The 22,593-nt window shown below is 38.6% G+C and overlaps 1 protein-coding gene across 1 annotated transcript; it reads right to left on the bottom strand.

Moving 5' to 3' along the window:
• Window positions 1-854: 854 nt before the first annotated feature.
• On the bottom strand, window positions 855-12,445 carry ywhaba (tyrosine 3-monooxygenase/tryptophan 5-monooxygenase activation protein, beta polypeptide a). The gene is made up of 6 exons (XM_049479931.1): window positions 12,287-12,445; window positions 6,711-7,011; window positions 5,478-5,601; window positions 4,493-4,656; window positions 4,265-4,360; window positions 855-3,345 (listed from the first exon to the last, which is right to left on the bottom strand). The coding sequence occupies exons 2-6, from the start codon at window positions 7,002-7,004 to the stop codon at window positions 3,289-3,291; spliced, it is 735 nt and encodes a 244-aa protein (XP_049335888.1). The 5' UTR covers window positions 7,005-7,011; window positions 12,287-12,445; the 3' UTR covers window positions 855-3,288.
• Window positions 12,446-22,593: the final 10,148 nt, after the last annotated feature.

The raw sequence follows: 22,593 nt of genomic DNA, 5'->3' as shown, positions 1-22,593 counted from the left end.
ATCCCAAATGGTAATGAACTCATTGCCCAATGACTGACATGGATGCTAAAGACAATGTGAAAATGTGGTTATTCAGATTTGCCACCAATTTTACCATCATTTATATAAGTAAACAGTTGGAACACACCTTTAATTTAGTGTTTAATTATTTTTAAATGTACTGTAGATTAAGTTTAGTTTCACTTTTTACATTATTTATTTTACACATCTCTCAGATTTTCTCAGTCAGTTTTATGAGGTAGAGTCACCTGGAATTCAGGCTTTCAGTTAACAGCTGTGCTGAACTCATCAAGAGTTAATTACTTGAATTTCTTGTCTCTTAATGTAAAGTTTGAGAGCATCAGTTAAAGTAAAGTAGTGAAGAGGTAGAGTTACAGGTATACAGTGAATAACAGTTCTATTTGAGTAATGTTCGAATCCAGATTATGAGAAGCAAGAAAAAATGAAGGTCAGCTATTCAAAAAATAAAAATTTCAAGAACTTTGAAAGTATCCTCGAGTGCAGTCACCACAAAGACCATCAAAAATTATTACTAATTATACTGATGGAACTGGCACTCATCAGGACGGCACCTGGAAAGTAAGAAAGAGCAAAGAGTGTCCTCTGTTGCACAGAATAAGAGTATTTTGGTTTGTTTAACACTGTTTTTAAGTTACTGCATGATTCCTTATGTGTTCCTTCATAATCTGATAGATCACTTTACTGTTCATTTACTATGTAGGAAAATGTATATGCATGTAAAAGTTCACTGGTAGATGTGGATAGTTACTAAAATAATTTATGTTCAGAGTTCAAATAGAGTTTTTAAAAATTCATGCAACCCAAACACGACGCTCAAAAAGAATACAGGGAAATTTGGAACTGATAAAACTTTTATTTCACTTAAATTGTCTTTTACACTTTTCCTGAATATAACATGTAAGGTGAAACTAGAACTGTTTAAAAGACATACACAAATCTAGTATTACGTCAATAACCAGGTTGTAGTAGGATTTTTTTTTTGTCTTTTTCTATTTATTTTTTTTCTTCATTTAAGCTAGTCTAAATTTTCACAACCACGTGCGCGCTAAGCGATAAAACCGTCACAGAAGCTAACTGTAGGCAGAATACTGGTCAGTAAAAACAAAGCAATCGGAGATACCAGATATACAGACAGGCTCGGCTCCACATTCACTACTGTAGTTTTTTCTCAAGCGTAGAATAACTGCCGTTTGTTCAGCTAAGGGGAGATAAGTGTTTTTTATTCTTCAGTGCATGAACAGAGTGTCTTCAGCTGGAGACAGATGAGTTCTACACCTATGTGGAATGTTATGGTGATGTGACGAAGTATTGTGACACTGAATGAGAAACGCTCAGCCAATCCCCTTTCAGAATTCTCTCACCGTCAGAAACGAGCTGAATACGAGACGAGCTTGAATTGAACCAAAGTCTGAGACGAGCCTGAACGCGAGTCCTAGACGAGTCCAGAGTTGAGCCCCAACAGAGCCAGACTCTGAACCAGAGGAGAGTTTGAAACGAGCTCGAGTTGAGTCTGAGACGAGCCAGAGTCAATCTGAACCAGAGGCGAATTTGAGACGAGCTCAAGCCAGAGTCAAGTCTGAGATGAGACGGATTCGGAGACGAGCCAGACCCTGAGACAGGCCCAAGCCGTGTCCGAGACGAGCCCGAGTCAATCTGAACCAGAGGTGAATTTTAGACGAGCCCGAGTCAGAGTCGAGTCTGAGACGAGCTTGAGTCAAATCTAAGCAGAAATGAGCCTGAACACAAAACAAGTCCTACACGAGTCGGAGACAAGTTTGAGTCAGAGTCAAGTCTGAGACTAGCCTGAGTTGAATCTGAGACGAGCCAAATCCGGTCTGATTTCAACCTTGAAAACGAGTTTTATCGATTGACTGCTTAATATTTTCCTAATCCTCCACTAAAATCCAAATCTACACCAAATCTGCAGAAGAGAATCACCACAAATGATTTTTATTGATTCCAGTCCCTCAATCACAGGGGATTTTTATATCATTGATTTATGGATTATTTATTGATCAGCTGGATAGATATAGATCAGGGAAGGGTCGTGGTGGTGTGATAGTTGGCGTTGATCGGTTGTGAATTGTTATCGGAGAAAAGATGAATTAAGAATTAAGATTAAGATTAAAATAACCTACAACCATTAGCGCAACGGTTTTAAATTACTGTGTTTTTACAGTTCAATTCGATACAATTCTATTTACCTTAAGTTTACAGTCATTTTACAGTCGTTAAACTATTAACAGTGAGATACGGAAAGGAAAACGGGACAGAATCTAGACGAAGAGGGGGAATAATTAAGATCAGTTATTACGTTTTTTTTTTATTGTTTTATTTTATACTGATGTTAAACAGCACCGTTAATGACTGACAGCGCGCCGGGAATTCTGGGAGATCCCGGGAAATCCTGGAAATCCCTCCAGCCGGATCTACGTACGATCTCACCCCTTTTCTTTTTTTAACACACTGATGGAATGTTTTTTAGCTCTTGGTTAGAATCGAGTAGAAGTGGAATGACAAAACCTAGGGTCCCTTTTTATTTCACTGTTTTAGACTCATGCAAAAAGAATTAATAAAAAATAAATGGCAAACATTACACGGCAACAACAGTAATGCAGTAATAATGTTAGTCAGTGTCACAATACAGCCTGTTTCCTTCCTTTCTGTATGAGATCGCAACAGAATTGCACTGGCGTGGAGTCGTCCGTTCACACGGTGAGGGAAAAATAAGCATCACAGTGTTTGTTAAATTAAATGGACAGTTTAATAACCTTTAGAATAAAACCGGCGGTGGCCAGTAACACTACAGGAGAAGAAGAAGAGAAGAAGAGGAGAGGAAAGGAGAGAGAAAGAGAGAGAGAAAGGTGGCGCTATAATGCATAACCTGATGGACAACAATTAATTACCTTTAAAAAAAAATAAAGAAGAATATTAAAGGGGAAGAGGAAGGGACAAAAAGAATGATGATCTCACTACTATTCACTTTTCTTCCCCGCCCCGCCCCATCCCATCCTGCCCCGCCCCAAACACACCCACACACACAGACAGACGGACGGACACAACACACTCGATTCCGAATCTCTGGGCCGCCGGGCGACTGAGCGCTTGATCTCAGAGGGGTAAAGGAGGACTGCAGGTCAGGTACAATTCTCGCTGCTCGTCATACAGAAAGGGGGTTTATGGTGAAGTGGATGGAGCAGGGTACTATGGGCTGTATGTGTAAGATAAAGAGTGTGGGTGGATTTTAACAGTGAAGTGCAGCGCCTTTTAGTTCTCCCCCTCGCCGGCGTCCCCTTCATCACCCTGGTTTTCTGATGTCCACAGCTACAGGAACAGAGAGACAGAGAGAGATGAGAGCTTTCAGCACAGACACTTGTAATATCACAGATATTTAAAGCAGTAGAGTTAAATCGTGTTGGGCGATATAGCCTAAAAAAAGGTAGATTTCCCCACACAACGTATTTATTTAACAGCCGACATGAGTAATATCTCATTCTCATACTGTCATCATGAGAGACTCAATCTCATTATTGGATCTTGTGCAAAAAATGTTCGTGAAAATGTTTTTGGTGCTTTATTAAGAACAAAAACAGCATTAGTTTAACTGCTTAAAAATACAAAATATTCACTAAGCATATTACTGGATGCATTTCAGTTTTTAAGAGGCATTAGATAGGAGGAAATGAATTATATTTATATAAGTGGTGTCAATGACTAAAAAAATAATAATAATATATATATATATATATATATATATATATATATATATATATATATATATATATATATATATATATATATTATTTTTTTATGCTGGTGGCACCAGATTTTTTTTATTACTCTGTAATAGCAACACATTTCAGTCAGTGCCTTTTTGGTGTTGAATTTCGATACCCAGCCCTTGTAAAATGGGATTTTTTTTTTTTAAATAAATTAATTTAAATTAAAAAATAAAAAAGGGGAAAAATTAAAATGTTAGAAATCTACTCTCTAAGCAAAAATTTCCCCCAATTTCCCCAGTGCTCTTTAACTGCCATTAGGAACCCCTTTATGGTCTAATAATGAACCAAAAATCAGAATTCCCCCCTTTATTACAGACAGCTCAGATATTTCTCTAGTAAAGGTGAGTTATATTAGTTTTGTAAGACTTTTTTGTAACCCTCAAGCACTTTTAATGTAAATTTCCTTAAACGCCCTCCTGCAGTGAAGCGCTGATGAGTGTGAATAAAGTGTAGATACTCACAGTGAGGTTGTCCCTTAGTAGCTGCATGATCAGAGTGCTGTCTTTGTACGAGTCCTCATTCAAAGTGTCGAGCTCAGCGATGGCCTCATCAAAAGCCTGCAGAGAGAAGAGCATCAGACAGTCCTTAGCTTTTAGCTTCTAGCTCAGTCAATGATGGACATTTCCTTTCTGTTATCTGTAATATGCTCTAATCTTACAGAGGTCAGTAGTATTGTTGCTTGTACTCACTGTCTTAGCCAAACTGCAGGCCTGCTCTGGGGTGTTCAGGATTTCGTAGTAGAAAACGGAGAAGTTGAGAGCTAGACCCAGCCTGATGGGGTGTGTGGGCTGCATCTCCTTCTTGCTAATCTCAAACGCATCCTGGTAAGCCTTCTGAGAGTTATCCACCGTGGCTGAGGGGGAAAACAAGTGAATAAAACAGAATTGTGATTTAATTCATCATTATCACTTTTAAACAAAGGGCATTTGCTTAGTTTACAAGGATCCTGAATGCTAACGACCATCAAACCACTGCAACCTCTCAAGCTATGTTCACACATCAGGTAAAAGATGCTCTAATCAGATTTTCGGACCAAAACTGAAAATAATTTCAGTCTGTTTGTAAAATCCTTTTAAAATGTGACCCATATTTGAAATCTGTCTGAACAGTCGGAGCTTTGTAAGTGGCATGTACGCACAACAGAGCAGTGCTTCACGTTAAGTTTCACTTTAAATCCTTATCAGAATCTCAAGAGCCAACAATGAGTTTAGGCTGTTTAGGCAACTTATTAAGAACGCTGTGTGGCTGCATCACATGCCTTCTTCTAATACTACTGTAAGAAACATATCAATCCAAATATTTGAGCAGTCATCTTATTTTTTTAACCACTGGTTTGCTGCTGCTGTTTATTTTCCTGTCTACTCATGCTCACTTTCTATTGTCCTCGCAGTCTTTTTCCTCCGGTTCCGATCTGGTCTTTCAGAAAGTCACTTTTTCGTGAATCGGATGCGTATCAGGCTTTAATACCACATATTGAAATGACCCAGATCAGAATTAAAAATGCCGTTCAATGCATTTATTGCTGATAACTTATACACCGGATGTAAAATATTGGATTTAGAGAGATTTTATATATACACAATGTCTACTGTATATTTTGACCAAATTGATTTGGTCAGAAGTCTTGTTATAGAAGACTTGTTATATAACGTTATGTGTGAGAAATCTGCTCACTTCTCTTTGATTCTCCAGATGCCACCTCAGATAAGTATCTGTAGTAGTCTCCTTTCATTTTCAGGTAGAAGACTTTGCTCTCTGCCTGGCTAGCGTTGGGTATGAGGTACTTCTCCAGAAGGCCCTGAGAGGATGGAGAGAAATGAAGGACATCAGAAGAAGCATTTCACATTTATAATAATATTAAATGGTATGTTATTAGTCTCCACAAAAATCATCATCACAATAGACAGATAAATATCACGTTTTTCTAAGTGCTTAAAAGAGAGGCACCAAACAAGGAATAGGACATTTATTCTGGGATGCAGAGACTCAAAACACCACCAGTGTCAATGCAGAGATTTTATTTCAAAATCTTTATATCAAAATGTCCTTAAAATGTATGAGAAACTCTTATTAATTAAGTGAATTTAAACATTTGATGCAGTGTTTTAATCTCCATGGCCATTTGAGCTGCAATGACGTGTCCACAGCAGGTATGAACCAGCACTAAACCTGCCGAGCTACAGGTAAGCTGAATCAGGTGTATTTCAGCAGGCTCGTCACCACACAGTGCTGGTGTGTGCGGGTGATTTTATTTTTTATTTTTTTTATTTCCAGTCTATTAAAAGTATGGGAAATCATTTCTTAATACACAATGATTCAAACATTTTGATATTTTACCAGAGACAGATTTTAAACATTACTAAAATTACAGGAGTGGGAGTGAAAAGTACTGTGACGGCTGTTCAGGTGCAGTTTAAACTGATTTACTACACATAATTACTACAGATATTAACTAAGTCTGTCTATGTGGATATTCCAATGAAAGCACTGGAAATTCAGAAGCTAATTTTCTGCGTTCAGGGTTAAAGGTCTACTCCACTCTTCTTGCTTCTAGCCAGACCTCTTCCAGATCTCTTTTTGACCAATCAAAGGACATTGTGCTTGAATGGTTTATTGTGGCACATTTAGGTGTGTTTAGGTTTGTGCCTGTGTGAAAACAAACCAAACGGAGGAAAAAGATAAGCAATAAACAAAACTCATCAACTGATTCTGACCAGAGAAATCATCAACAGGGTCATAAAATCAAGGTTTTCCAGGCTACTATTTTTTTAAATAAAACTACTAAGGAAATGACATGAGGTTTTTAACTACACAGTGGATGAAGTGTGGCTGTCTGCTGTAAACACAGAATATTAATATGCTTGCGCTTCCAGTCAGGCTAAACATTCAGGACACAGTATTTCTTACCAGCACATCATTGCAGATGTCCTGTAGCTCGGTCTCGATCTTTTCGCGGTACTCGCGCGCCATCTGCTGCTTCTTCTCGTTGCCCTCTGTCTTCTGCTCGATGCTGGAGATAACGCGCCAGGAGGAGCGGCGGGCGCCGACCACGTTCTTATAGGCCACGGACAGCAGGTTGCGCTCTTCATTGGACAGCTCGACTCCGCCCTCTGTGACTGCTTTCATGGAGGCAGCCATGTCATCATAGCGCTCTGCCTGCTCGGCTAGTTTAGCCTTCTGCACCAGGTCACTTTTGTCCATGTTGGATCTGCAGAGAGAAAAAAACACAGTGCTGTTAGACTGACAGGCTCAGGGGAACAAACACCTAAATAGGCCTGCCACAATAATTACATTATCGATTTATTGTACGATAAATGGACAGGGCCTCAATAATTTTCATAATCGTGATTAAACAGTGAACAGTATTTTGGCCAAGAACCAGCTTCTGAAACTGGTTCCGTTTAGGCTTAGAAGAACCTACAAGCATAAAATCTATAATTCCCAAACTATTATTAATTAAACTGTTTCCCTGACTACTGTTGCCACTTTTGAAGCTCCACAGTTGACTGACATGGCGACTCACCAAGCACAAGCATTTCCTTTAGAGTCTCTACCTTATGCTGTTCATCATTATAATCAGTGACATTTAAATGGTCTTAAAATGACAACATAGTTTATCGGCATAATGCCTGGGACTAAATGAATTTTATACTACTGTATTAGCCATTGGCATTCTAGACTTTGGAACTGGGTTGGAAATCTTAAAACAATTCAGTTCATATTTGTAAGGAATAAACTGCATTGTTGAAATAGAAGAAAATTGGCTCTGAAACCAAATAAAGGACTATGTTTGCCAGGGCTCGATTCTCTGGCTGCTCTTATTTAATATACAAATAAAATTAAATAAAATACTCTATGACATGAATATGGGAGATCTAACCACAGCTATGCAGATGCGTTCAGATCTACAAGGTCCTATAAAATCTAAATAGCCTGAATAACTGATTAAATGTATGACTCTCAAATTTGTGTAAAGACCTATCTTGTAACCTTGCTGCAGTAATAGACAGATCTCATTTTTAGCCGGAATGTCAAAGCCATTAACAATCCAGCATTCTATCTCCATAAGATCAGAGTCTGACTAAATCAGACATAAATAAATATCCCTTGGAATAGTTTGTGTGTGTGGTTTAATCAAATATATGATTAAACCAATAGACATGGCAATAGCAGTGTTGTACTGTATACTGTCTTCAGGTTCTTGCTGGTAAAAGGTATGCATTGACATTATGTTCCTACAGAAAACACATTTAGTGTAAGTTTTCTGTGACTTTAAATAATGATGCATTATTTAATAATAATACATTATAAGCTAGTACACCACTGTGATCAACCAGCTTTTTTATACATTAACATGCTTTACCGTTGAGCAGGTGGAATACTTTTCCTTATTACCATTGCCAATTTTGAAGCTCCACAGTTGACCGACATCTCAATCCACCAACCACAATTTAATTCCAAACGGTCCACGAAAAGAACAAATTAAAGCAATACTGAGGATATACTTTATCAACATTTTACTGTACAGTACTTATTGAAAAGGCAGGTTGAACCCATTTTCAAGTAATTTTGCTCACAGTCCATTTACAGTATCTTGCACGCACACTACAGTTTGAAAGGAAGTGTATCCGTCACGCACACACGCACTACTGTAGAAAACCCCAGCAAACGAAACGCAGATGAACACCTTCACTTCTCTTTAGCAACTGACAGTAAACCGTAAGCTGCAGCTCACACAGTATTCTCCTGAGACCACACAGTAACAACACCTCCACCTTAAATACTTCACGTGAACTGAACTGTATCATTTCAAATGCACTGCAGACACCTAGTAGTACTTCACTAGTACTGCATAAACACAGTGCCAAAAACAAAACAAAACAAAAAAACAATGTAGCGTCACAATACTTAGAAACGTTCACCACTGGCACTTTACTCATTTACACACAATACATAATGTATTGTAGCTTCAGAGCTAAACAAACACTTTCATTCACACGTGTTGCCGATATTATTGCGTATGATACAGCACAGCCCCACACCAAAACTAAAGAAAAAAAATACCACTAATACCATTTTAGATTAGCTTTTATAGCTCACTTTCTAATGTCTGAGCGCAATTGAACACTAACTACTGGTGCGCAGAACTTTAAATGCATTACAGAAACTTAAGGTGTGTTTTAACTAGTACTGCGTAAATACAGTGCCAAAAACAAAAAAAAAAACGATGATTTAAATACTTTATATGACATAATAACTAAAATCAGAACTTCACAATACTCATATGTCCACCATGTAGCTTCACAAGTATTTCACTCACCTGTACATCTGTACTCTGATGTGAAAATAAATCTGATCTGACGTAACTATAAATAAAAAAATAAAAAAAATCGCTGGCTCACGTTTTAAAACTGCAGAATGCATTTTTACAAAAATGTTGGCGATATTATTGCCTGCGATTTGGGGCACCCCTACTCCAAAACTAAATAAAACAACTAAATTATTTTACTAAATATTTCTAGATTAGCTTTTATATGTCACATTCTAATGTCCGAAAAGGCTTAGTTTGCTCTGTACAATAGTGCAAATGCCTTACACATTATACTGTTATTGAATTATTACACTAAAAGTACTGGTGCGCGGAATTTAAAATGCAGACTACAGACACTTAAGGTGCGTCTTAACTGGTATTGCGTAAACAGTGCTAAAAACAAAAATCAATACTCATAAGTCCACCACTGACCACCATTTACACATCAGAGCGAAATCTGTGACAATAAATCTGATTTGATTCAAAATTGTTGGTGAAATTATTGCTTACGATATGATATGGCACAGACCTACTCCAAAACTAAATAAAAAACAACACACTACTTTAGATTAGCTTTCAAATCCCAAAACTATGTTACTTCACAATAATCAAATTAGTCCTCCACTGACACTATTTATTTACACAATGCACAAAATGCACTGTAGCTTCAGAGCTAAATAAACACTCGCACCCATGTTTTTCACTCACCTGTACACCTGCACTATGTTATATGACAGTATATCTGATTTAATCTGATTTAACTGTATATAAAAGGCTGCTGGCGCTTTAAAACAGCAGCAGGCAGAGCTGGAGTGGTGGTGATCGGACAGTGATGTAATGCTGCTCCGGTATTTGACTATTAGAGAGGTGTTTGCATATCTGAGACACCGCCCAGGGCGTCGCCTGCCCGAATCCACCACCACCACCACCACCAGCAGCAGCCCTGCTACTGTTATTATCACCTAACCCAGCGCTATTTATTTATCCATCCATCTATCCATCATTACAGATTAAACACCAACATCTACCCAACCTAACAGCGGCCCAGCGAACAGAGGCAGCAGCCCCGCACTGCATCCAGCATAACCATAGCGGGGTTAGCACGGAGCCGGTGTGCTGCCGAGTTGTGCTACCCGTCGATATGTGCTTCTTCCACTAGTGCGCATGCGTGGATCAGCATTTTTAAGTTTAAGTTAAAAATTTCATGTGTTTTTACAGTAATTCTGTTTTAATTGTGTGCTTTAAACAACCGGAGCGTCCTGTAATCATTTGTTTTTGTATTACAAATGTGTAAATGGAAGCATAATAAAAGTAGTAATAGGCCTATGAAAAATTTAACGAATTTAAAGTAAATTGCACCCTGATATACTGATTTAAGCTTTCAAAAAAAAAAAAAGATACTTTAAGCGAGTATTTGAGCATTTTTAATATGTATATAATAATTATATTTCTAGATTTAAATACACACTAAAGTAGCACGGTTTGACAGGGTAGCACATCTCAGCACAACACCGGGCCTGACGCATCGGAATTAAACTGAATTATTTCTTGATAATAAATTAATACAGAAGGATTTAGCTTGCTAACGCTAGGTTCGCTAACACGAGAGGATATATCAATATATCATCAATTAGCACGCGTTAAATGTCGCTAAATCCCGCAGTGGATTGAGAAAGAGAGAGAGAGTGAAATAAAAGGAGAGAACAGGCGAAAGGGCCTATAGACGTTAATTTAGCTAACGTTAGATATCTATTAAACGCCTATCTTGGTTTCTTCTAACATTGAAGGTTAGTTAGCTAAACTAACGTTAGATCAGATTATATTTGGGGTTATAAGAATAGGACACACGTTTCTTCAAAAATATCTACAATGAAATGTGGGACAAGGCAGTAGAATATTTAACTAGCTTTTGTAGCTATGTAACGTTAACATTTCGTAAAACGTTAATCATACTGCATTGACTGCTTTATTTGTTTATTTATTTAAGAATATTTTAGTGCTTATAACACTGGTGTTGAGATTGAGCAATGTGCCATTTTCCGATGCACTGAAATTACTCTGAGATCAATTAAAACATTAAATAACAAAAAATATTGATTACATTTGACATTAAGCATGTACTGTTAGCTAGATAGCTAACCTGTGTGTTATCTGCATTGCGAATATGCTTCATTTATAGCTAGTTTAACTAATCCTAGCTATGTAAGTTAGCCTAGCTACACTGTTCATCGGTGATTAAATCTTAACCCAAGTCGTTGTAGAAAATTGTCCGTTCCATCTTAAAAAAGGTGCAGCACTTGCATTAGGCCGCATTGGTATTTAAGGTGGAGCGGATAAATTGTGAAAACCCGAGTCGCGCATTTTCTCGCACTCGTCTCTAAATAACAGCTAGCTAAGCTAGCGTTGGCTAGCTTGCTAACATAGGTTAGCTAACTACAACTCTTAGCTATGGGTTAGCTTAGCTAGCTGACGTTAGCTTACAACACCATAGCTACAAACCAGAAAAAGCGTTAGCTTAGCACACTTAACATAACGCTAGCTTGAATCACCCAGCAGCTAGCTTAGCTAACGGTTAGCTAAGGTAGCAAAGCTAACCTAACTTACCTGAATTGTGTTTCGGACTGCTCCAATGCTAAGCTAGCCAGTTAGCTACCTATGCTAAGCTAACACAAGCTAAGCAAGGCAGCTACGCCCTCCCTCTCTGACTGACTCCCACCTTTTTTAACACGCCATTACCGCACACATACGCGCCGCAAATCAGCACAGAAAGCGTACAATCAACCCCAAACACCCAAAACCACAAAATCAATTCATGTCTGACTCGTTTTAATCACTAAATCCACCTAAATCCACGACAAAGGTCGCTTTAGCTTTAGCCTAGCCACTCCAGGTGACGGCCTTCGAGCCTGAATTTGCACGCAGAGATTTTTTAAAAATGGGTTTATTATGATTAATGCGTTTTAGATCCCCGAATACAGATTTAATACACTGTTAATCAGGATACGCAGGGTTTAAACAGCAGCACCCGCCCAACAGCGGCGGCTGAGCTGCTGAACCGCGGAGCCGCAGCACAATAGCCACCCTCCGCGGCTTCACACCGCCCCCCGCCGCTAGCGGGCTCAGCCCGGCGGCCCGCACCGCCCCCGCGCCCCGACGGAGAGGGTAAACTCACGGTTGGGTTCGCTCAGAGCGCCGCTGCTCGCTGATTCTGTTCTAAAGCACCGGGAGAACCGCGCCGTCCCTCCGTTCCGCTACTGCTCACGGTGTTCAGGGCTGCACCACTTCCGCCTGCGCTAACACTTCCGCTTACAGCAGGCCACGCCTACCGTCCTCATAAAGCCCGCCCTCCTGCCGGTTTCCATGGCGACCACGGCGCGGGGTCTCCGAGGCGGTTCGCAAGGGGGTTTACGTCACGGAGACCATGGCAACCGTCTCGTCCGCATGACGTGCGGGGTCGCCATGGTGACGGTAGCCGGGAGGCGGTTTGACGAATGCAAAATGGCTGGACACATACACACTAACACACATCAGTACACACACAATCAGTCATACAATACTTTACAGTCATACACAGTTATACACAGTTATACACACAGTCACGCACAGTCAGGTACAGTCATACACAGTCAAACAGTCAGATGCAATCATACACAGTTATTCACATAGTCAGGTACAGTCATACTCAGTTATACACAGGTATACATAGTTATAAACAGTAATACACACATTCATGCACAGTCAGGTACAGTCATACACAGTTATTCACACAGTCAGGTACAGTCATACTCAGTTATACACAGGTATACATAGTTATACACAGTTATACACACAGTCATGCACAGTCAGGTACAGTCACAGTTTGAAGTGTGATAACACTTGTTGTATCTCCCCAATTGTTTATTTATTATTCATGCATATTTTATTTATTGCACATCAGCCCAGATGCCAATCTTTATTTTGTATCTGCTGTACCTAAAATAAAATACTGTCTGATAAGGAATTAATTAAATAATTAGTATGAGGGCTTTATTTAATTTTATGATTAATGGTAAGAGTTTTTGCTGACTGCAGTTGATTGTTAAGTCACTGCAAGGCAGGATGCAGTAAGGTGCTTTACAGAAAGATTTAAGACTCAATACAAGTTTAATAAAGTTATAAGAAATTTAAATGAAAGTGAATAAAACATATATAACAGTTAAAATGAATAAAATAATAATAGAGAACAATGTTAAAACAATTACAAGACAATTACAATTAAAAGAGTTTTAAAGTCATGAAATCTAAGACACTAATATTCAGAAAATAGAAGATAGGATGGTAAAGAGAACAATGTAGTTGTGAATATAAAATTATAAGTGTTACAGGGTGATGGCAGTGTTTATAATATACTGAACATCCTGCAGGAGTCTACAGGACGTAATGCACAGCATCAGCCAGCAGGCTGCAGTGGAGACTGCTGTATGGGGAACCGGCTCTTCAGTGAACAGGGAGGATTACAACATGTACAATAAAAGAGTTTATAAATAAAGACTGTCTACTGCCTGATAGAGCTATTAACTTTATTAATAAATTACAATTTTATTGATTTCTGCAAAAGTTACAGTAATATCTGCGCTGAAAACAAATGATAACTTTAGAATATGGGTAATTTTTCTGAAGCACACTGTATCATATTTTTATTGTATTATAAATTGTACTATCAATAATCGTCTTTTTTCTGGTCTATTTCCATACATAAGGCGCACTGGATTATAGGGTTCATTATGCGACACTAGTAAGGAACAGGGGTGTTGCCATGTTTCCCTTCAAATTTAACAGGTCTCTGTGCTGAAATTTTCTTTTAAGGCTTTTAACGAGTGCTGGATATTAATGCACACAGATTTCTCACCTAAAAACTGTTAATTTGAGCGAATAATGCACTTCTGTTAATTTACAGTAAGCTTAGATTTTCAGATTTTCAGACTACTAAGGCTGGATGCAGCAGCATTAGCATTAGTCGCTAACCACTACTGCTAACCAACAGAGCAATTCTAAGAAACCCTAAGTGTTCCGGTAAACCAGGGCGATATTAGCTAGCTGTTCGTCTCACGTAGCTTGTTTTAACATGGTAATCATGCACACTACAGTCTAATGTACTCACCTCTTATCAGCGAAAGAGCCAGTGCTTAGTGCGATTAGTGGCTAATGCTAATGCTGCTCCAGCAGTGCTAGCCAGGGTTAGCAGCAGGCTGGTAGAATTTATACATAAGGCACACCAGATTATAAGAAGCACTTATGATTTTTAGGAAAATTAAGCGATTTTAGCGACTTATAGTGCAAAAAATATGGTATTACTCTACTTTACTATTTACGAGTACTACTAAACTTATCATAATAACTCAACAGATACAGGACAACAGTCTGCAATTATTATACAAATACAGAGTGAACTATATGATCAGTGGAGCTGAAAGATGGGTAATGACTGTACAAACAATTAAGGAGGTGATCTTAATATTAAATAATATTCTGATTTCACTGTGTACAACTGGAATCAGAATTAGATGAAAGGTGTGGTTCCTTCTTAAGGTATGTCGGCTTCAGATGAGTCTTCGTGGACAGTCGTCAGGTGAGGAAGCAGGAAGGCCGGATCCCTGAGGCTGGAGAGTAATTTCAGCAGCTGCTGGTCTCTGAGGAACCTGCAGAGAACCTAGTTCAGAGCAAACCGTGAGAACCTTTCAGTGTGCTGAGCAATCTCAGCCTCTCATTAAAGCGTATTCACTGTAGCACGCTGGGAGCAAATCATTAATGCATGAGGTACACTACATGACCAAAAGTATCTCATAAGTATTTGTAAGCTCTCGTAATAATAAGGCTGAAAATACAACCCCCTACTGAAACAGTATTGGAACAGTATGGCTAATAACATGGTTTCTGCTGCAAACTGTAAACATTTAAGTTTGTCATAAAAAAATGAAAAAACATTTCAGCTTTTATTTCCAGGTATTAACATCTGTATCTGATACAGTTTGAAAGATTTAACACTTTCTGTCTGAACCTACCCATGAAGGTATCGGAACATGTGACTGTCAGGTGTGTTTTGTTGCCCAGGTGTGTCCTGATACATTGACTAATGAATCAATCAATCAAAATAAACAGCGCTGTATGTCTGAACACTCGGTTTCAGATTTGAGTGTTTCTGTTCAGACTGTGCATTTATAGTTAGAGGAGTAACCAATGTGAAAGACAGAGAGCTGAGAGAGTCAGTACAACTGTATGGCATGTCCTGAAGAAGAAAGTCATCACTGGTGTACTACATAACTGATGTTGAACAGGTAGATTAGGGAAAAACACAGCAGTTGATGACAGAAACATTGTTTCTGAGTTCTGAACCATGGAACAAATCCAGATGTAAATACCTGGAAATAAAAGCTAAAATGTTGATCTTTTGTCTTATACTCATCTTTTAGTGTCAAACCTAAAGATTTTTAGATTTCTAGAGTAGAAGTAAAAGGATCAGGCTCACTGTTTCAGTATTTTTTAAGGGCACTGTATATGGTTCGTATTATCTCAAAAGAAATGTACGGACCACTCTATAGCAATGGTGGGCAATTCCAGGTGTGAAAGGACAGATTCCTGCAGCTCTTACCTGCTTCAACTCACCTGATAATTGCTATGTTTTGTAGGTTTGGAACAGCAGGGAAATCAGCAAGCTATTCTTGGCTCCAGCCCCCATTACCCACCCTTTCTGTGGAGCAACCATGACCTTAAGGTCACCATGGGCAATGCTGAATAGTGGCTAGAAGCGTATAAAGCCCCACAGCATTGGGCTCTGGGGTTTATTGGAGGGATGAAGCTCCAAACAATAAAGAGTAAAGACGTCTCCAAGGAGTAGAGGCTGATACTGCAGCAAAGGGGGACAAACTATGGGCTTATACTGTTGATTTTAGAAGAGAAGCTGGAAAAGCAGGAATTTACAAGTGTTTTAGTTAAGCAAGTCAATTGGATGTCTACAAAACTCAACAAAACTATGGAAAACTATGACAGGTAATGACAGAAAAATTGTGAGTCATTAGAACCATTCAACAAATATTGGTCATGGCTAATACAATCGTTTGGAATGTCCTGAAGAAGAAAGTCGTCACTGGTGTACTGAGTAGACCAAGGAAAACCACAGCAGTTGATAAAACAGAAACATTCTGTTTCTGTTCTGTAAAGAAAAAACGTAAAACAACTGTTAGTGTTAGGTCTTTGCTGAATGAAATTTGTGAAATAACTATAAGATCACGTGACTCAGCTTTATTAAAATTCCCTGTTTCATGTTTATTCAGATACAGGAAACTCTGAGAGCCAAACAGAAGAAGGAAGGAAGGGTTTAGGATCTGGATCTGTGTTTGACTCCATCTGTTCTGTACTGTTCCACAGTCCTCCACTCCTCACTGTCAGCGCTGTAGCAGAGCTCCGGCTTTACCGTCCACCCCGGAGACGCTGCTCATGATGGAGTACCCACTCGCTCATCCACCATAAACCCAGGAGGAGATTATTCAGAGCTGGAGCTCAGCCGGCCGGGAGGTCCTGATCCTGTACTCGGTTACGAACACTCAGACTTTAAAATTACACAGAGTTTTAAATAACTAAATACAAATACTTTAATACTTTACTCAACACTTTAAAGCACAACATGAGTTATTTTTCTATATCTTTAAAATAAATTAATATATCATTGAGTATTAAAGTTATTCCTCAACTAAAGCGTTTCTGATGATCCTACATTGTCACGCCTCGTGCTGAAAGCACTACTGTCTCTCTCACACTCAGCTTTGCCTGCGATCTCCAGTCTCTGGACTACATTGCCCAGAATGCACCACACACTGACATCACATCCAATCCTGATCACCTGACACTGCACATGACACCTTCAGGAAGCAAATCACCTGAATTCTAATCAGCTGTGTTAAGCCCTATTTAAGAGACTCAGTTATACCTGTCCTTTGCTGAGTGTTGACGGTTTATTTCCGTACAACAATTTTTTTCATTGCCTGTATTTTTGATTTCTCGTTTTGACCTTGTATTGTATTATAGACCTTGATTAGTGCCTGCCCTCTGATATTTCTTAGCGGTGTTGGTATGTTAACTCCTTTTTGCTGCTGTTTACCGGTATTGACCTTGCTTTGTCTGCATCCCTTTGCCATATACTTTATTTAATAAAGCATATTTTGATTTGCATCTTTTAAACTTTAGTATTAAACTCTAGTATTTTAAACTCTAGTATCTATACTCTATTCTACCTACAGAGTAATAAATGGAGATATAATCATACTGAATGAACATTGCAGTAAATATTGTAGTTTTGTTTATAACGGATGGTTTAAAGGTCTTATCTTATAGACAGTAAATCATCAAACAGCTTCTGACACACTTAGCCGTAGTCCACTCCTCCTGCACCCAGTTATGGTTCATGATTAGCAGGCAGATTTCAGACATGAGATGAGATGAGATGAGATGGTCCACTGAGCCCCAATTTCTATATTAAATGACAGGAGGCTGCTCTATTTTCTGAGAAACTAGGTTGAGATGTACTGGAGGAAACCAATTGCACTCCTAAAACAAGTGCCAGGAGCGAGCTGCTGGTTGGCATATCGATGTTAACTCTTGCCGGAGAGCCTGACGAGGGCAGAGTGATTCTGAGGACACTCAGAACAGCTCAACTCTCTGATTATCAAAACTACATCTCAATACCACTGATTTACCCTCGTGTACAGAGTGTGCAGAGCATGAGCAGATCAGTGGAAAGTGGTGTTAGGAGTGAATTGCATTTTTCTGACACTGAAGCGTATGTTTAAAATTATCTGTGTATGAGTTTGCATGAATCATATAAATATATTTTGATTCATAGGTAAATGCACACAGTACCAGACAAAAGTTTGAACATATGTTTATCATTATTACTATGAAGAAAAACATATAAAATCATTAAATAAACCAACATTTTTTAACATCTCTGCTGGATTTTCTCAGTCAGTTTTATGAGGTAGAATCACCTGGAATTCAGGCTTTCAGTTAACAGCTGTGCTGAACTCATCAAGAGTTAATTACTTGAATTTCTTGTCTCTTAATAAAGTGTTTGAGAGCATCAGTTAAAGTAAAGTAGTGGAGAGGTAGAGTTACAGGTATACAGTGAATAACAGTTCTATTTGAGTAATGTTCGAATCCAGATTATGAGAAGCAGCAACTACTCAACTAAATAAAGAACAAAAAACTTAAAATACTTTAATAATAAATATATTTTTAAATTGTCTTCAAGTGCAGTCACTGCAAAGACCATGGGAACGTTATTATGATGAAACTGGCACTAATCAGGACCACCCCAGGAAAGGAAAGGATCATGAAAGAGCAAGGGTTTCCTCTGTTGTACAGGATGAGTTCATTACAGTATTTTAGTTTGTTTAACACTGTTTTTAAGTTACTACATGATTCCTTATGTGTTCCTTCATAATCTGATAGATCACTTCACTGTTCATTTACTATGTAGGAAAAATAAATACAAATATTTAATGATTTTACACAGTTTTATAGTGCCGTTTTCGAGGAAGACATTCGGAGAAGACTCTTATATTTTTCAGTATCTCTCGTGCACAAAGCGAACTCAACAAAGACCTGAAATAACTGCAGTGAACTCGACCTCAACTTCTCTTAACTGGGATAAAACAGACTGTTGTGAGCCAGTTCCTCTCCTCCAGCAGCAGCACTAACATCATAGGTGTTTCTGAGAACACTCCAGCGTACTGTGTAACACTGTTCCCAGAAGAGTGGAGGCCATTAGGACCACAGATAAAGAGTGTTCACTTCATAATACTGTACTGCCTGTGAGCATAAGAGCTCAGACCCATGGAAACACTTTCTATGAATGCTTTGTCTATTAGACTCTACAAACATACTCATAAAACATTATAATGCATCTATAAAGCATTATAAACATAGCTATACATATGTATAACATTGTATAACAATGCACATTATAACTATGTTTATTACGCATTATGAGTGCTATGATGTGTAATATTGGCACTTATGTGTTCGGCCACAGGCCGAAAAAAATTGGATTATTGTTACTTCAGTAAAATTATGATTGTCATTGTGATTTCATTCTGTTCTGGCTTTTGTATTGTATTATATTATTGGGTTTGTGTATTCTGATCTTAAATAAGAGCGCCAAACAGCCACGATGCTCCCTCGCTAATTAGCACTGTTAGGAGCTTAGCTAGCTCTCAGACTGCTGAAAGATACCTGTTATATCAGCGTTTTACTCGTCCTGCAGAGAAACAGAACTTTATCTTAAAGCATACTTTTAGTTTTGATAGTGCTCTGTCAAGCCCAGCAAGCCAAGATAATACAGAACTACAGTCTGTAAATATTATAGAACTACAAAGTGTCCTGAAAAAAAAAAGAGTAAATAATGTATAATGAGTGTTGAAACAAGGACGTGATTAGACGTTAAACAAGTACAAGACCGACAAGGGACACTGAAACACATGCGTGAAATAGGAAACACTTGGGCATAGGTAATGAGGGGGCGGAGTTACAAAATTAACACAGGTGAAAACACTAAAGACTGAGGCGGAGACACGGCAGCAACACACAGGGCTATGTGTAGGATAGCAGTGGGGAAAGAACACACAGGCGAGCCATAAAAACACAGTGACTGACAGGAGAGAACTAGAGGAGGACGGGTTTAATATATATTTTTAGAATATTTCTACGTTTTTACTAATAGATACATTGGTCCATTCTTTTTTACCTAGATTACTTGTTTCTTTGTTTAATGTATTCAATATAGATCCTGGTATCACTTTTTTTTTTCATTTGGCCAATAATATTAACTCACACAACAGATGAACTGCAGAGGACAAAACATATGGTTTTATGTTTTTTAATCATATTTTCTTTGACCAGAGAACCTGATAAAGGCATTCATTTCTACTATTGAGTGCAAAATATGAGCATACTGAGGACTACAGTATGATGCATGACTTAAGGGGTCTACGTATGCTTGAGAGTTTAGAGTATTATTTTGTACCATGCAAAAATAAACAGGAATTATTATTATTATAGAACCTTTTCTGATTTGTTGTGCAGTATGAGGATAAATAACTGGAGTTAAAGGATTTTAGAAAAGGTAGAAATTAAAGACATTTTCACATTTTTATATTTTTGCTGGACTAAAAATATGTTTTCACATTTTCCTCTCTGCTCTGGAGCTTCACCCTGTATGAAACGTCTCCCCCTGCCCCTCCTTGGAAATACATCATAATGAAGTCTGTAGTAAATTGCCTCCTCCTGACTCAGCACTGTTATGGCTGGAGTGCAGGAGTCTGCAAATTCTGGGTAAAATTAATTCTGGTCCCCCCGGGTCCTCCGGGTCCTCAGACCGAGCTGCTGGGGAAACAGCTGGCCGTGTGATTCGCTCTTCTCCACCTGATTGTTTTTGGTAAATAGGAACAGCATCTGTGTCCTTGGACAAACATAAAGTGTCACAATATGAGAGCAGCAGCGAGTAAATGAGGTTATCGCAGGATCCGGAGGCGGAGGCTTTAGCAGGTGTTTGAGAGGCGCCGGGGCTCCGGCGAATAACAGACGGGTTAAAGTGCGGATTTTTAAAGTAACGCTATTTCTCATCTGTCACGATTCGACCTCCACAGCTGTCTCTGAGATACAGTCATCAAACACCCCTTTCACACACAGACATCAATCATATTTATCATATTTATCATTTTACTGAGCTTCTCACATCAACCATCAGCTACAGTTATGATATCGTCAATTAGCATTATAGCTAGCATCGCTTTTGACATTATATGATAGAAAAAAGAACAATAAATCATCATAAAATCAGTCATAATTATATAATTCTATAATATATTAATCCTTATATAATTAATAATTCATTCATTCATTAATTTAATATTGTAGCATCACAACAGGGTTAAAAGGGAAGGCAAAGGGATGGTCAAAATACAAAAAGAAAAAACAAAGAGCTAAGCTGAGCTAAAGACTAAAGACTAAAGAGCAAAAAGGGTCAGAAATATATGGTTAAAAACACAAAAGAAACGTGTAGTAGAAGAGGTTTTATACCGAGCAAGAAGTAGGTGAAAGCAGCTGCTATATATACATATATACATATATATATATATACTATTGAGTCCAGGTGTGAGCAATCAATAGCACAGCGAGCAGGAACACCAATGCATCACATGATCTGGCATGTCTGGAGGAATGATTGCAGGTGCATTATGGGAAATGGAGTTTCTTTCTGGAGACAGGACTGGTTAGTCCTGACTATAGTCCTGTTTAGGCAAATGTGAACTAGAACTGGAGAGAGCACAATTTCATTGCTATCTTGGCAACGCAAGCACACATACGCCCCCTTGTTACTCACACAAAGCAGCTGTGCCGTTAAAATAGCAATCCGCCAAAGTCAGAGAGCACCTGACTCTTTAAGAGAATGGCAAGTGACATTTTTATTGGTTTATTTCACGTTACACCCAAAATTAACCACATCCATGATTAATTATAAATAAAAGAGAATTACTACATGCCTTTGGTGCATTTCAATCTGTGCAAAGTGTACTTTTCCCGTCATTATGATAGCAAAGACACACTGACACGCCCTAAATCAAGGCTCAACTATAGATCACTAAAATAGGGACCTTAATAGTTTATGTTGAGGTATTATTTTGGAAAAGGTAAAAAGCTGGTAGACGTTAAATTACAGTGTACAACGGGTTCCACAGTGTGAGAGCTGAGACTGATGAGATGTGTGTGTGTGTGTGTGTGTGTTTGTGTAGTGTGTGTGTAGTGAGTGTGTGTGTGTGTGTGTGTGGGGCTGCTGGGCTGTGTGTGATGTATCTGTGAGAGGTTGTTTGGAAGCAGCAGGAGATGAAGGAGAACCTGTGTTTCTGGGTCGCTGTGATGCACAATCCTGTAGAGCTACAGATAAGAGAGAGAGAGAGAGAGAGAGAGAGAGAGAGAGAGAGAGAGAGAGAAAGAAACAGAGAGAGAGAGAGAGAGAGAGAGAGGGGTTGTGGATGTTTAGGTACAGGTGAAAGAAATTATATATTTTTAGTTATGAATCATTAATAGATATGAAATATGAAAGGGGGATGAGGAGGACAGACACATGAATGAACGATTTTGAGCTAGGCCATGTGACTGAAAGAAAAAGAGAGAGAATAGAAAAGAGAGAGAGAGAGAGAGAGAGAGGACAGCGGCTGAAAGTCAGTCAATGTCAGTGAAGACGAGAGAAGCCCTGGAGAGAAGCTCTGACTCAGACTAATGAAACTCTGCTCTCCTCTCGCGCCTTTGTTTTTTCACCATCACCCAATCACTACTGAGAGAGAGAGAGAAAGACAGAAAAAGATAGATAGAGAGCAGAATAGAAAGAGAATAAGAGAGAGCAAAAGAGAGAGAGAATAAGAGAGAGCAAAATGAAAGAAAAAGAGA

This window comes from Astyanax mexicanus, chromosome 5 (assembly GCF_023375975.1).
Source record: "Astyanax mexicanus isolate ESR-SI-001 chromosome 5, AstMex3_surface, whole genome shotgun sequence".
Taxonomy (NCBI): Eukaryota; Metazoa; Chordata; class Actinopteri; order Characiformes; family Acestrorhamphidae; genus Astyanax; species Astyanax mexicanus.
This window is presented reverse-complemented; position numbering and strand designations above follow the sequence as displayed.

What these genes read in the sequence shown, in the direction of transcription:
- ywhaba (XM_049479931.1), bottom strand. Translation starts at nt 7,004, where the DNA reads ATGGACAAAAGTGACCTGGTGCAGAAGGCTAAACTAGCCGAGCAGGCA. An exon ending in ACATCTGCAATGATGTGCTG is followed by an intron (nt 5,602 to 6,710) that starts GTAAGAAATACT and finishes CCATCCTCTCAG; the next exon opens with GGCCTTCTGGAGAAGTACCT. An exon ending in TACTAAGGGACAACCTCACT is followed by an intron (nt 3,346 to 4,264) that starts GTGAGTATCTAC and finishes CTGTTCCTGTAG; the next exon opens with CTGTGGACATCAGAAAACCA.